This window comes from Myotis yumanensis, unplaced genomic scaffold (assembly GCF_028538775.1).
Source record: "Myotis yumanensis isolate MYYU_CA2020_CCGP unplaced genomic scaffold, mMyoYum1.0.hap1 SCAF_9, whole genome shotgun sequence".
NCBI classification, from domain to species: Eukaryota; Metazoa; Chordata; class Mammalia; order Chiroptera; family Vespertilionidae; genus Myotis; species Myotis yumanensis.
This window is the reverse complement of record NW_027223760.1, coordinates 75,865,950-75,881,547: the sequence shown is the minus strand read 5'-3', so window position 1 is coordinate 75,881,547 and position 15,598 is coordinate 75,865,950. Positions and strand designations below refer to the sequence as shown.

Below are 15,598 nucleotides of genomic sequence, written 5' to 3'. Positions count from 1 at the left end.
GTATCCTGAGCAAAGGCACCCTTGGGTCTGCCTGACCTGGGTGTGCTGTCTCTTTTCCTTTCCTACTAATTAAATGTATCTGTTCTAACTCCCATAGCTTGTATGGAATTAAATGTATGAGTGCAAAGAATTTGCATTCATTTGACTCTAATACTTTAACCTCCTGGAGTGACAGCAGAAGACAGGTTTTTGAATGGGTGTTAGAGAAAATTATCTATTGGAGTTGCTTATATCTACTAATTGTACCACATAAACCTGGCCTGCATAAAGCCAGACTGGTTTAAAAGTTCAGGGCACTTTGGACTCAAAAGATAGCTTGGTATGTCTACATTAAAAAATTATTTCATCATCTTATGAGGGTAGTAATTTATAAGACATTTAACCCTGGTATTGCTATAAAAATACAATTTTATCCTTATGCCTTCCTACACCTCAATATGGATGGTGATAAGAGACTGTGATGCTTTGTGTTTCCAATTGTTGTTTGGAATGGAAATATATACTTTTCTCTGAATCTTATTATCCTCCTTTTCAAATAATACTGTACCAGTACTAGTACCACGAAAGCAAGAGGGAAAAGAAAAGAGCTTGATATTCTGGCCTCTTAAGGATCACTGATACTATAATCAAGATTAACAACTATCTTTTCAGGCCCATTGTGTCTCGGGAATCTCATCAATTATAAGTGGATAACCCCCTATAAATAGAAGCAAATGCAAGAATAACAACATAATATTGAAGGATGAGTTTGAAAATGAATAGCCCAGGTTCAGGGTAGGAAGGGTGAGGAATGTGCCTTTTTTCCCACTTGTCTCCTTTGCCAATTGAGAATCAATGGTGAGTAGTCAGGGGAAAGGCAGAAGATCTGGATGGTCCATTCACCCCTGAGCTGGAATTCTTTCTCAGTATCTATAGGCCCATTATCTGGAGGACCAGTTCTATGGATGAAGGCAGCATTGAGCCATATGGGAAAGTGATAAGCAAGACTGGCATCTATAAAGCTTTTAAAGTAGGCAACATGCTAATGTCACAGGATAAGAGTCAGTGGTGAAATGTCAAATCCAGGTGAGATGGGAGTGGGTGTGAATACCCCTGAATGTTGAAAGCAGAAATCATGAAGTCTTCCTGTAAAAGTCCCCATTGTGAGGTTGTCAAGGTTTAGTAGCCAAATGGCGTAGAATGAAATAGCCTACACGAGACCTCTTTGATTTTTTAAAATCACATTTGTGCTTCTAACTCTTAGGAAATGGAGCAAAGAGAAAAGGACACCAACTATCTGGGATAGTCACACAATGTTGCTTGGCGTTCATTTCTCTTCTGGAGACTGTCTCCAAGGGTGACGCTGCTAGGATAACATTCAGCATATCAGACTGCATGTTGGAAAATACCATGCCTGGTTAACCAGAAAATTATTGCAGCAAAAGTTTCCAGGAAAAAAAATCAAGTAAAGGAAGCCTAGTTGCTTGTGAACACACCCTCACTTCCATATTGATTAACCCACTAAGTTTCAAAGCATTTTCTAGGCGAGCCTCAGACACAAACCTGTCAGAAGGCAGGCCTTGACACAGACTGAACTTGAGCATATGGTACTTAGCAGTGTGTTCAGCTTAGGGAGAGTAGAAGATAATAGGGCCTGATAATTAAAACAGCACATTTGTTTATAGGCATAACCTGATCTGGGGCATACTGCTAAAAATTTTAGCAAGCACGTTTCTTTCAGGGCTAATTATCTATCTGAATTTAAAATATATTGTGAATTATTTCTCTCACTAAATAGGTAAAGTGAATGCTTTTTATTGGATGATGAACTGGTTCAAACTTCTCCTGGATCATTTTGAGTTGTGTAGCTAGAAAGCTGGTTAGTTCCTACAATACATGATTACACTGGAGACTGTCTCTAAGGGTCGCTCTGCTATGATGAAGATTGCAGTTTTGATTGATTTCAAGGTTTTGAGGAATTCTGTGACCCTCTTTGAATGATCAGTATGCTCCTACATCTGGCTACCCAGATATTTAGGGTCATTGCTCAGCATCCAATTAATTTGCATCTCAAGATATCCACTTGGATCAGTAGAAGAAATGGTGGATTTGTCTTTTAAGATATGTAGTTTTGCCAGTTCTCTTCATCCAGCCTTTTACCATTTTCATTGCTAATTGTATATTTATGGAGGAATTTTATTTAGATGTTTGGCCTGAAGGGAATGTCTCCAAATATGTATCTTTGAATTAGCCATTGGGGGGAAAGTACTACAGAAGGCATTAATTACCCTCGTATAATGAAATTCTATCTGGTGGAATAATAGCAGGAGTTCTTCTGAATAAGATGTGCACAGAGAACAAAAGCAGGGAGGACAATAACTGCTTTAAGAACTAGTAGGTATCCTTCTAAAAAGTCCTATGAGGCCTTGTGAGAAGACATTGTTTTATTCAGAACTTTGATTCTAGACACATATTGGGCTTACAACATGGATAAATGGCTCCAATTATTCCAATAAAAAAGGACACAAAAAGAAAACTAGCTCAAAATCATAGTTTGAAGGATGAATATCTATCTATAATCTAACTTACCACTTGATATGTAATGACATGACTTTCAAATATGTGTGTCCAACAACCATGAATTGAGATTATACCTGGATATTGATAGTAGGTGTTATTTGATTCCTTGGTCTATACCTAGTTGTGGGTGATTGACAGTCTGAGTGACAGTTTAATTTGGAATGCACATACAATTCAGTTACTACGTTCTGGACAGAAGATATTTTCTAGACTTTGAATTCACTGACAACTATTTAAATGTTTAAGTACAAATATTTAATATCAAGACAGGATACATTTTTCTACAGTGGATACTCAAATTATAAGAAAAATGTTTTATTCTTCTATTTGTCATTGTTTATACATTATTTAATACCTAGATAGTCATCTGATATTCATTTAAAAACATGTTGCATTTACACTTGGCTCAAACTAAGGTATCAATTAAAGAACCACTTTTCTACTCTTATTGCAGATAGATACCTACACCTCAAAATGCATTGGTGGAAATCGATTTTCTGCTATGTATCATGAAATTAATTAGAGAAATACAGCATAAGTCAAACATTTACTCCCCTGTGGAGAATGAAGTTTGGTTTTATAATGGCCATCAGCAAAATCCATGGTTTAAATTACAGATTAACAAAGAGCTCATGAGCTCAAAATTAAGTTATTCTGTTTAAAATCAATCACTGAGACTGTCACTCTGCTTATTGCTTTGACTTCCTAACAAAGGTTTAAATGAGGACTTTATGTGCAAGTAGAGAATGTCAAGAGACCTGCTCTTTTTCAGACCTGCATGAGCTGGGGAGGCAAACGTTTAGGCTATTCATCTAATTAGAAGGAGGAATGTATTTTTCCCAAAAAAAAAATTTTTACCAAAAAATCCCACAAATTCACAATTAATCTATTATCTGGAGGGAAAAAATGGTAATGAGTGAAAGGTGGGATACATTTAAGAAGCACTAGATTCATTGATACCAGAGCCAAATGCTAGGCAGGAAATCTGGAATTTATTCTTTTTAGTGCCAAGCACCAGAATTGGGAAGTAGGGTTCAGAAAGAGTATTGCCTTTGCTAGTAAAGTGCAGTCAGACTCTGTTTTTAAGAAAGAGCATTTTTCCTCTGTCATTCGGCTTCATGTTGGTGCACGACTCCAGTCCTGAGCAGCTCGGCGATGGTCCTGTCATCGTATCTGAGGGCCTCTTTCAGGATGTGCGTCGTGTGCTGCCCAAGCAGGGGAGGTGGCCTGGCCTCTGACATCTTGAACTTACTGTATCTCACAGCTGGGCCTGTCGAAAGAGGTGGAAAGCAGGAAGCCTGTTAATGACTAACCCTAGGAAATGTATTACCCAAGCAGCCCGGGGTGTTTCTAGCGAATGCCAAGAATATCACTGCTTGTTACACCCTTGCAGATGCACCATCATTTTGGAAGGAAATGTATTTTCACATGTGGCTTTTCTTGACTCCATTTCATCCAACTGCACAGTCGTCATCGGATCTGCCTACCAGTGTGCAGGGGACTGCATGTCCATGCCTGGTATGTGCTAAGCCTGTCCAGAAGCTGTCAGTCCTGTCACAGGAAATCTCAGGGGTAGGGTGCTCAACTGACTGGACACTCTGGGTCCAAGAGAACAACAACCAAGATATATAGTGTCCTTCTGAAACTCAAAATCTGATCCCAGGTGAGGATAGCCCAAATTTTCACTATTCACTGCCAACTGTACAGTTCCAAGATTTAGTTCAACAAACAGCAGATCAGCTATACAGCAGCCAGACCCTGGTTGAACCCTTTTGATGGTAGAAGTTATATATGCAAGCTCCATTGTTAGGAGATTTCAGTTTGAATGTTACCTCTTTTTTTAAATTTGTCTTTATTGTTGAAGGTATTACAGATGTCTACCCACCACACCCCTGCACTGACCCACCATCCCGTTTCCACCCCCTCCACAGGTCTTTCCTGCACTATTATCTGTCCAAGGGCTATGCATATATGCATATAAATTCTTTGGTTAATGTCTTTCCACCCTCCAATCCCCTTCCCTCTGAAATGTGTCAGATCATTGCATGCTTCAATGTCTCTGGATATTTTTTGTTTGTCAGTTTATTTTGTTCATCATAGTCCATATAAAAGTGAGATCATGTGACACTTGTCATTCGCTGACTGCCTTATTTTGCTCAGCATAATAATCTCCAGGTTCCTTCATGCTGTCTCAAAGGGTATGAGATCCTTCCTAGATCCTTCTTTTTTACAGCTGCATAGTATTCCATTGTGTAGATGTAGCACAGCTTTTTTTTTTTTATCTACTCATCTATTGATGGGCACTTGAGCTGTTTCCAGATCTTAGCTATTGTAAATAACGCTGCTATGAACATAGGGGTACATATATTCTTTCTGATTGGTGTTTCAGGATTCTTAGGATATGTTCCTAGAAGTGGGATCACTGAGTCAAATGGTAGTTCCACTTTTAATTTTTTGAGGAAACTCCACACTGTTTTCCATTGTGGTTGTACCAGTCTGCATTCCCACCAGTGGTGTACTAGGGGTTTTTTTTCCTCCACATCCTTGCCAGCACTTGCTGTCTATTGACTTATTAATGGTAGCCATTCTGGCAGGTGTGAGGTGGTACCTCATTGTTGTTTTAATTTGCATCTCTCTGATAACTAGTGACACTGAGCATTTTTTTCATGTGATTTCTAGCAGAGCCATCTTTTTTTGTTTGTTTTTTCATATGATATATTTTTCTTTTTAAAAATTCTTTATTGTTAAAAGTATTACATGTCTCCTTTTTCCCCCATCGACTTCTCCCCAGCTGCCCCCCCCAACACATGCCCTCTCCCCACACACCCTCCCAGTCTGTGTCCATTGGTTATGCTCATATGCATGCATACAAGTCCTTTGGTTGATCTCTCACCCCCCACCTTCCCCCATAGGTGGGATAGTCTTGCGATGCTTCAATGACTCTGGTTCTATTTTTGCTCATCAGTTTATGTTGTTCATTATATTCCACTAATGAGTGAGATTATGTGATATTTATCTTTCTCTGACTGGCTTATTTCACTTAGCATAATGCTCTCCAGTTCCATCCATGCTGTTGCAAATGGTAAAAATTCCTTCTTTTTTACAGCAGCGTAGTATTCTATTGTGTAGATGTACCACAGTTTTCTAATCCACTCATCTGCTAAGTTTCATTTGGAAACTTAGGCTGTTTCCAAATCTTAGCTATTGTAAATTGTGCTGCTATGAACATAGGGGTGCATAGATCCTTTCTGATTGGTGTTTCGGTTTTCTTGGAAAGTATTCCTAGAAGTGGGATCACTGGGTCAAATGGGAGTTCCATTTTTAATTTTTTGAGGAAATGCCATACTGTTTTCCACAGTGGCTGCACCAGTCTGCATTCCCACCAGCAGTGCAAGAGGGAGGGTTCCTTTTTCTCCGCAGTCTCTCCAGCACTTGTCGTTCATTGATTTGTTGATGATAGCCATTCTAGCAGAGCCATCTTGAATAAATTAACTTCTCTGAGCCTCATGTTCCACAGATCTAAATTGGGGATGGTGTTAACCACATAAACTTGACAACAGAAAGCACTAAGCAAATATTCCATAGGCCACAGTAATGCACAAAATCCATTGGCTACTCTGATGGCAAAAGCTGCCACAGCATCAATCTTGAAGCTTGCAGTGCAAGGGGAAAAGACATATCGCCAGCTATTCACTGAACACTAAGCCACTATAAACAGGGTAGCTCAAGCAATACTTCCACCCAACTGTTGGGAATATATTATCCCATTCTTCATTTATGGTCCCTAAAGCCCCAAAAGCTACGGGTTTACTTAAGGTCACATTGCTAATATTATTAATAGTTCCAGGATGCAAATCCATGTGCATTTGAATTGTCTCCCATTGAACGCCCTAGCAGTCTTAGCCTTAGCAGTCTCTTTTTACTCTCTACTCTTTCTTTGAAAAGACGAACTGACATTGGGGAACAGATTTTATCTTTCCTGCCTCATTAAGTGAAGTGGTATGGATGTTGGCTTTCCTTTATATCATTTTATTAGCCTTCAGGAAAACAAACTAGTCACAAGAAGGCTGCAAAACAGTAATAAAAACACACATATAAGCCAAACCAATGGACATGGACAACAGGGGGATGGGAGCGTGAGTGTGGGGGGGGTGGGGGGGGGGAGGTTGGAGGTTAATGGGGGGGATGAGGACACATTTGTAATACCTTAACTAATAAAAAAAATTTTTTTCAGCCTCCTTTTGATTTGGAATCTCATTTTAAAAAAGTAAATCCAATGCATGTTTAGGTAACAGAATGTCAGTCAGGAAAGCAGCAAATGTGCTTTGAGCTCTTTGTAGAATTCCATTAATAAAAAGTATTGTGGTAGAAACCATTGCAATAGAGTTAAAGGGCAGAGACCATTAAGCCACACCTCTGTGTAACACATACCATCCACTACAGATAAATGGCAACTTTCAATTAATACCCAAAGTTTTCCTTCTCTGAAGCTCAGTGAAATCCATTTTTTTGTTCTTATATCTCCTTTTAAGTGCCCCTGTGCATGACTGTTTTTCATGGGTTGGTTCCATTTCATTAAAGGAGCATGCATTGGCAGGCACGGTGTTCTACTCTCCTGATAAAACTGATAATCTGATGGTTTAGGGATGTGATCCTTACTCATTTTTTCTCTCAGATTTGGTTCCATTTTGACATTAATTATCAACAGTTTTAATCTAAAACTTGTCTTTCAAAAGAAGAACCCCACTGAGGTAGTACATGTCTGAAGTCAATGTGATGTGACTTTTTCTTAAATGAATTACCTGAAATGAGACTTCCTACTGAAATGAGACTCCCCACTGAGATGAGACTTCCAAATGAATTACCTGAAATGAGACGTCCCTGATGCTGAGGTCTTAAGTAGTTTAGGCAGCCTTTTCTCTACTATCTAATATCTATACTAAATCTATTGCATCAAAAATGTTTAGTGTCCACAGGAAGCAAATTAAATGAATGAAAAATTAATCTCTATAACTCATAATTTTGGAGATAAATGCATTTCTTTAAAATAAATTCCATTCCATATTCTTGGCCTTAAAGAAGAAAACTGCTATTGACTTAAGAGTAGACTTAGGATAGTTTTACATTGAAAAGAACCGTGGCCTATATATCCCACAAAAGAGGCAGAGAAAGAAACTCAGGTTCTCTTTGAGTGAGTCATAGCCACTTAGGGGTAAACAAAGGTGAGGTGATTTTCCTCTGCCTTAACAAAAGTGATCAGCCAGGCCAGTGTGGCTCAGTGGTTGAGTATCAACCCAGGAACCAAGAGGTTTTTGGTTCCATTCCAGGTCAGGGCACATGCCTGAGTGGTGGGCTTGTTCCCCATTGGGGGGCATGCAGGAGGTAGCCAATTGATGTGTCTCTCTCATCAATGTTTCAATCTATCTATCTCTTTCCCTCTCTGTCAAAAAATCAATAAAAAGATATTTTTAAAAAGCAATCAAACTGAAAAACAGTGAAATAAAGGCACAGCATAGCAATTTCCAGTACATCAACTGAAACCACAAGTGCTTCTGAGGGGCCTAGCTAATCTAATGATTGGTGGTTAAAGCCCTGGGTCTCCTTACACCCCTCACAAAAACAAAGGCAAATTATGGGATCCAAGATGGCAATGGAGTAGGTAGAAGTTACACTCATTTCCTTCCAGAACAAAACCAGAATTACAACCAAAACATAGAAATGTTAACCAGAATAACCAACTGAAGACTAGCTGAACAGAAGTCTTATAACCAAGAATTTATAGAAGATGTGATATAGACTAGTAAAAAGGGTAGTGATGCAGGAAGGGCTGGCCCTGTACCCACATGTGGCTCAGGAACTCCCTGAGGAGTGTAAGGTCTTAACCCTGTACCAGGATCCCCAGCCCAGAACACCAGAGCTGGAAAGAGGGGCCTACATGATATAAGGCTTTAAAAATCAATGGTGATTATGTCTTTCTAGCGAGAGAAGGAAGTCTGCTAGAAACCCAGGCACCCTCTTAAAGGGCCACCACGCAAAATCTTGTTTTCAGCCACTTACCCTGGGTTCTGGCAGAAGGAGGGTGGGTCAGCTCACAGAGAACTACAGTCTTGTGAGGAGAGATAGGGTTTGTGGCTCTGGGGAGAGAGCTGAAGGGATAGATAGCTCCAGAGTCCCTATGCTGAGTCCCTCTGCCATGCCACCAACAAATGCAATCTTTCTTGGGTCAAGCACTACCCTCCATACTATATCAGCCTTGGGAAATACACAGCCCCATCCTACCGACTCCCTGTCACCCTACCCTGCTGAGGCTGGACTCTCCAGGAGGTATTGAAAGAATATGGAATAGACTGAGTTGTGTGGTTCTAGAATGGTGCCATTTTTTCCCTCACACACCAAATGGGTGCAGAGTCCTCCCTTCATATGTCCAAATCCTGGTCAGTTTGGGCCTGATAAACATTGCTGGCCTCCCCCTGATGAGCCTTACACCTCCTTACACATTATACAAGAATAAAATAAACATGAGTTAAAGACTTAAATGAAAGACTAAAAACAATAAAACTCCTAGAAGAAAATGTAGTACTGTATCAGACATTTCTCTTAGTGTTATTTTTTTTCTAATATTAATCCTTTGGCAAGGGAAACAAAAGAAAAGCTAGCAAATGAACTACATCAAACTAAAAAGATTTTGCACAGCAAGAGAAACAATCAACAAAGTGAAAAGACAGCCCACTGAATGGGAGAATATATTCACCTGTGGTACAATTGACAAGGGGTTAATATCCAAAATGTATAAAGAATTCAAACTACTCAGAACAAAAAACAACAACAACAAACAATCCAATGGAAAATTGAGGAAAGGACCTGAATAGACATGTCTCTAAAGAGGACATAAGGATGACATATGAAAAGATGCTCAAGTTTAAATAATCCGAGAAATGCAAAGTTAAACCATAATGAGATATCACCTCCCTCCTATCAGAATGGCTATCATCAATTAATCAACAAGCAAATGTCAGGATGTAGACAAAAGGGAATTCTCTGGGAATGCAGACTGGTGCAGCCACTGTGGAAAACAGTATGGCGTTTCCTCAAAAAATTAAAAATGGAACCTGGATTTGACCCAGTGATCCCACTTCTAGGAATATATCCCAAGAAAGCAGAAACACCAATCAGAAAGGGTATATGCACCCCTATGTTCATAGCAGCACTATATTCAATAGCTAAGATTTGGAAACAGCCTGTCCAACCTATGAGGGGAGTAGGGGGGTAAGTGATCAACCAAAGGACTTGTATGCATGCATATGAGCATAACCAATGGACACAGATAGTAGGGGTGTGAGGGCATGTGCTGGGGGATGGGGATGGCTGGGGAGAGGTCAATGGGGAAAAAAGGAGACTTATGTAATACTTTAAACAAAAAAAGAATTTTAAAAAAGGGAACTCTCATTCACCGTTGGTGGGAATGCAGATTGGTGCAGCCTCCATGGAAAACAGTATGGAGTCTCCTCAAAACATTAAAAATGAAGCTCCTATGACACAGCAATTCCACTTATGGGTATGTATCTGAAGAAACCCAAAACACATCCAAAAGAATATATGCATCCCCATGATTACTGCAGTGTTATTTATAATAGCCTAGATATGGAAGTAACCCAAGTACCCATCAATAGATGAGTGGATAAGAAAGTGCTGGTACACATATACAATGAATTATTACTCAACCATAAAAAAGAATGAAATCTTACCATTTGCAACAGCAAGAATGGACCTAGTGGGTATTATGCTAAGTGAAATAAGTCAGTCAGAGAATATCAAATACCATATGATTTCACTTATATGTGTAATCTAAAGAACAACATAAATGAACAAGCTAAACAGAAACAGACTCATAGATACAAAGAACAGATTGATGGTTGCCAAAGGGGAAGGGATTTGGGGGGTTGGTGAAGGGATTAAGAAATACAAGTTGGTAGTTACAAAATAGCCAAAGGGATGTAAAGTACATCATAGGAAATACAGTTAACAATATTATAGTAAGTGTGGATGGTGCCAGGTGGGTTCTGAAAATAGTAGAGGCAGCACTTTGTAAAGTATATGATTGTCTAACCACTACTTGTACACCTGAAACTAACACAAAATAATATTTAATGTAAACTGTAACTACATTTAAAAAAAAATTTTTAAGGGAATTGGGTGACATGATTTGAAGGCTACATCTACCTCTGAGGACTGTGTGTGAACTGCCTATGGTTCCCTCAGGGATGGTCTGTATGATTCTAAAACAATGCTAAGCTTTTTTATTTGACATCTGCACATGCCTATCAAGGAAGACTGAACTGATAAATTTCATGGAATCTAGAGTTCAACAGCTTGAGGCTGACAAATACAAAGGTAGGTGAGGAAATATCTTGTCTCCGTCTCCAAGTCATAGAGAATAACATTGGAAACCACTACTTGGTGAGTGTTTACTGTATATTAGACCTGTGGCTGAGTTCTTTCCACACTGCTTCTTGGTGAAAGGGTGGAGGGGAGCAAGAGGGAATTATCTAAGTTTGAAACTGAACTGAGGGGTCTTAGAGTAGAACAGGCCAAGAACAGCTTCAGGTTTCATGTTCTGACCAGTCTGTTCTCTCTATCTTTCCAGATCACAGTTCTATTAGATATCTTATGCAATATTTATACATTACTATCTTACCTTTTCAAATTAATTTGTCATATGCCAGCTATTTCCTTGTAGGAAGTCATAAAATCGCAGCACCATCAATACATTTCATTTTCTCATGTTTCTGAGTTAGGCAATGCTCTCCAAAGCCCTCCACCCTCCCCACCCGAAAAGGAATGAGGGCTTTGCTGTATTTTCTTGCAGAAAGTTATCTGGTGGAAGCCACAGGGAGGACCCAGATCCTGATGTGCCAGAGAATTCCTCAGACTATCCCTGTCGTGTTTTCCATCTGTGGTTTGAGGCCCTGCAGTAACAAGACCCTATTTTGTCTCATCTCCTTTTAGAAACCTTCCATGATTCTTTTAGGCTGAAAAAAGGGAATCTACCCAATATATGCAAAGATCCCACACTGCACTAACTATATACAGAGTTCAAGCTACATTTTATAACCCAGACCAACTTAATAATGTAAACAGTTGCAGGAAACAGAGGTAGCCAAAAGCATGTGGGTAACCATAATGAATATTCAAGTAATGGGAATATAATATCACATCATCACGAGGGAAGGAACCTAAACAGTCCTTTTTTTCCAGAACTCTCTGCACCTCCCATCTTGATGATGCATTTTGAAAGCAATGAAACAGTCTATTGCTCAACCTCACAACACATTGGCAAATGATCAACACTAAGGGTTAAAATAATTAACAGAGTTGGCCTGTCCAATCATAAGGAAAGCAAAAATAAATAAAATTAAAGGTAATTGTGTGGGTCTTTTCATTTGTTGTTTCTTTTAATAGCAGATACAAGTGTCAACTTTTTAAAATATCAAGAATAGTTAAAAGCAAACATCTGTTTTATAATATGTAAAATGCTATATCAAACATTTTTATTTTGACTTCTTTAGACCATTACTCAGATACAGGCTGTAGATACCATTTAATCTTCAAGGCTTACTAGTGTAATAAGAAGCCAAACTTCATTTTGCTGAAAATAATGATGGCTTCAGTACCAAGTTATTTCACAATTTTCCCTCCAGTGCTTGAACTCATCATCATAACAATAACAATATTATTTAGATGATGCCTCTCAGCCATAGCATCCAAGGCGCCAAATGGAGTCATACAGATAGAACACATTAAACCCATTAGATATGAGATAAAACCATTTAAACTAGAATGAAATGATGGGAAAAGGCTTTAGAGTTAAAAATGGCTTTGGACAACTTTCACAGAAGACCTCAATCTATGGGACTGCTTAGGTTGTCAAGCATTCCAGAAACTCAAGGCAACATGTCCTGGGTGGGTACCACCAACCTAGATGGGTCACCCTCCAGTCTCACCCAGAGTTCAGAGGCACCATTTATCATTCCTGATGTAATGAACTTTAATTCGCTATTTTGTGACTCAATAAAGAGTACCTCAAGTGCCACTACCTGTAAGGGAACAGTGCATTTTCAACTATGTCTATGATCCTATGGTAGTCATCAGTGTTGTCCATCAAATTTCCACTTTCCACCTTCTAAGAGCAGGATATTATGTTCTGACCCCTTTGATGTTGGATAAGGTCATGTGAGTGGCCAACAAATTGTAAATGGAAGGGATATGTATGCTACCTCCAGGCCAGAACACTCACTTGCTGATTGAAGATTCTCTTTTTCATGAAACTTGGCAGTGTGTGAGATGTTGACTGCTCCACCAGCCTGGGGCCCTTTAAACCCATGATGGACATGTAGTAGTATGAGCATGTAATATATTTGTATTGTTTAGAGCCAATGTTATTTGGAATTACAGGGAAATGGATTATATGCCTCAATTTTAATACAGAGACATATTTGCCTGAACCAGAAGAGGGACTCATTAATCTAGTCCCTCCGCATTCCTTTAAAAAGCATTCAGTTCAAATGTTCCAAATACTTTGAAACTCTCATTTTGTGTGTAGCCAATTTTAACCAGTGGAATGATGAGAACAGCTATTATTTATTGAGTACTTGCATGTGTTAGGCATTTGGTAGAATGCTTTTCATATATTACCTTGTTTGATAGACTAAATGACTTTAAAACGTAGGATTTATTATTGCACCATTGGATCGACAGGGAAAGTGGGGTTAAGTAACATTATCAAAATTACACAGCCAGTCAACTAAAAATTTCGTTAGAACTTAGGCTGGCTAACTACAAAGTGCATGCTCATTAACACTAGGATGTATTTCCTCCCTGCATAATGTGGAAGAAAATCTGTTCTCATATCAGTGGCTGAATAAATACCATTCTTTGGCAGATGGTATAAAACAGTACTGTATTATAAATACTTATATATTTTATGATTGCTACTCCATTGAGGCATTTATCTTTCATTTGAAAAAGAAACACGGCAACTTGTACTTGATTTATCTATCTTGTTCCAACCCACTGAAATGTCATAGTAGATTATCCATTTCCTGCTGGAAAAATATATGGCCCATAAGGAAATGCTATTCATATTCATTAGCAAATACTCCCTCTCCCCTCAAAGTGTGCTACCCGAACTTTCAGCTGAGGTCTCTGAAAAATGCCCGCCTGGAAGAAAATCCCCCCAGAATGCTTCCCAACATTTGTATTTGCTTCTAATTATTTTTAACACTTCTGAAAACGCGAGGAAGGGTGAAGAAACACCTTGCTGACAATGTGTTCTTTGCCAAAATAATCAATTATCCTGCTTCTTTGCCTTCCTAAATTCAAATATTCAATACAAGTTCCTTGGGCACGTTCCCAAGGTTTTGTTTGGTAGACTTCACCACGGAAAACAAAATTGGTTCAGCTGGAGTCTGTAGCCAGAACATTTTAAGCTTCATAGACCTTCAAAGTAGTGACCTTCTCTTCACCTCCTCTGCCTCTATGCTCGATTAAGGAAAATACCGGAAGAAGTTTCCATTCAAAGAAGCCAGATTGCATTTCGATTCAGTTTGGAGAGGAGGAACTGAACAGAGTTGAAGCAGGTGGTTATTTGTGGCTCTTACCTCAAATAGCTTGGAAAAGTTGTTCTGTAAACCTTTAAAGGTCTTTCGTAATTTAATAAATTTTTCTGCACTTCTTAATCTCTCTCTTAAAGGAATCAGCCTTATCTACCACCTTATTTCCTTTCGCAAGAGTCTCTGAGGTCACAGAAATCACAATCACAACCCAATCAAACAGAGGATCCAGAAAATTAGATCCCGCCTTAACCGGTTTGGCTCAGTGGATAGTGTGTGGGCCTGCAGACTGAAGGGTCCCAGGTTTGATTCCGGTCAAGGGCATGTACCTGGGTTGCGGGCACAACCCAGTGAGGGGTGTGCAGGAGGTGGCTGGTCAATGTTTCTCGCTCATCGATGTTTCTAACTCTCTATCCCTCTCCCTTCCTCTCTGTAAAAAATCAATAAAATATATATTTTTTAAAAAAGAAAATTAGTTCCCCAGACCTGCTGCTGAGAAAATGGGAATGTGCTATTTGTTACAAGAATTTATTGTAGTTTTTCCCTTTCACTTTGCTTGCCTCTGTGCTCCAGATGGAAAGATTTTAGGAGAAAGTCCTTTCCCTCCATGTCCCTACTTCTCCGTTAGCATGTCCTAATCCTCAGCACTGCCTTTGATACCTTGCTATACCAGGAGTCCTATCTCTGAAATGTCTCTTACACATCCACACACTTCTGATCTTTTCTGCTACCTCCTTGGCCAAAGCACCCTGAAATAGGAGGAAGCTCTTACTTATTTTTTTTTCCTCATTTGTTCCCTCCAGCCAAACTATATTATTCTCCTCTGGACCTGATGCTATGTGGATCCTTGGACCCGCCTAGAATACACCTCATTTTAGCAATCCCCAAGCTCACATTATTAAATTTCTGTTCAAGTTCACTTGATGTTGAGCCTTCCCTTTTTCTCACAGTGCAAAGGAACGTCTCCCTTCTCTGATGTCCTATAACATTTGACTGGCATTTCCTTTATGGTATTATCTCAATTTCTAATTACTTTGCCTCTTGTGATTTTTTTTTTGAGGCCAGAACTGATGTTTTGCTCATTTTGCATCTCCAACAGTACCCATCACATGGTGAGTGTTTAATAAATAATTATTAAACAAAACGAATTAGATATAAAGGAAACAAAAAACTAACTAGATGTCCAGAATTGAAAATATGTATGGAGAAGTTAAATCTTGGAAATTAACGTATTTTGCATCAAGTTTCTAAAAGAAGTCATCTTTACTTTCCTCTTTCCCACCCCATATCCAACCCATCAGCAAATCCTGTTGACGCTACCTTCAAAATATATGGGAATCCAACCACATTTTACAACAAGCCTGGTCTTAGCTACCATCATCTCTTGCTGGTGAGAGCCTCCTATCATGTGTACCTTCTTACATGCTTCC

At 39.1% G+C, this 15,598-nt stretch overlaps 1 protein-coding gene across 2 annotated transcripts in view; it reads right to left on the bottom strand.

Annotated features, from left to right (window-relative positions):
• Positions 1-2,402: 2,402 nt before the first annotated feature.
• SUGCT (succinyl-CoA:glutarate-CoA transferase) overlaps positions 2,403-15,598 on the bottom strand; it is a 527,109-nt gene continuing 513,913 nt past the window's right edge. Inside the window, exon 14 of one of the 2 annotated variants that reach the window (XM_070425193.1) lies at positions 2,403-3,829. In XM_070425193.1, the coding sequence (XP_070281294.1) occupies positions 3,666-3,829 (164 nt within the window). In that variant the 3' untranslated portion in view covers positions 2,403-3,665. The remainder of the gene's footprint in view (positions 3,830-15,598) is intronic. The other variant, XM_070425194.1, reaches the window with a different exon arrangement.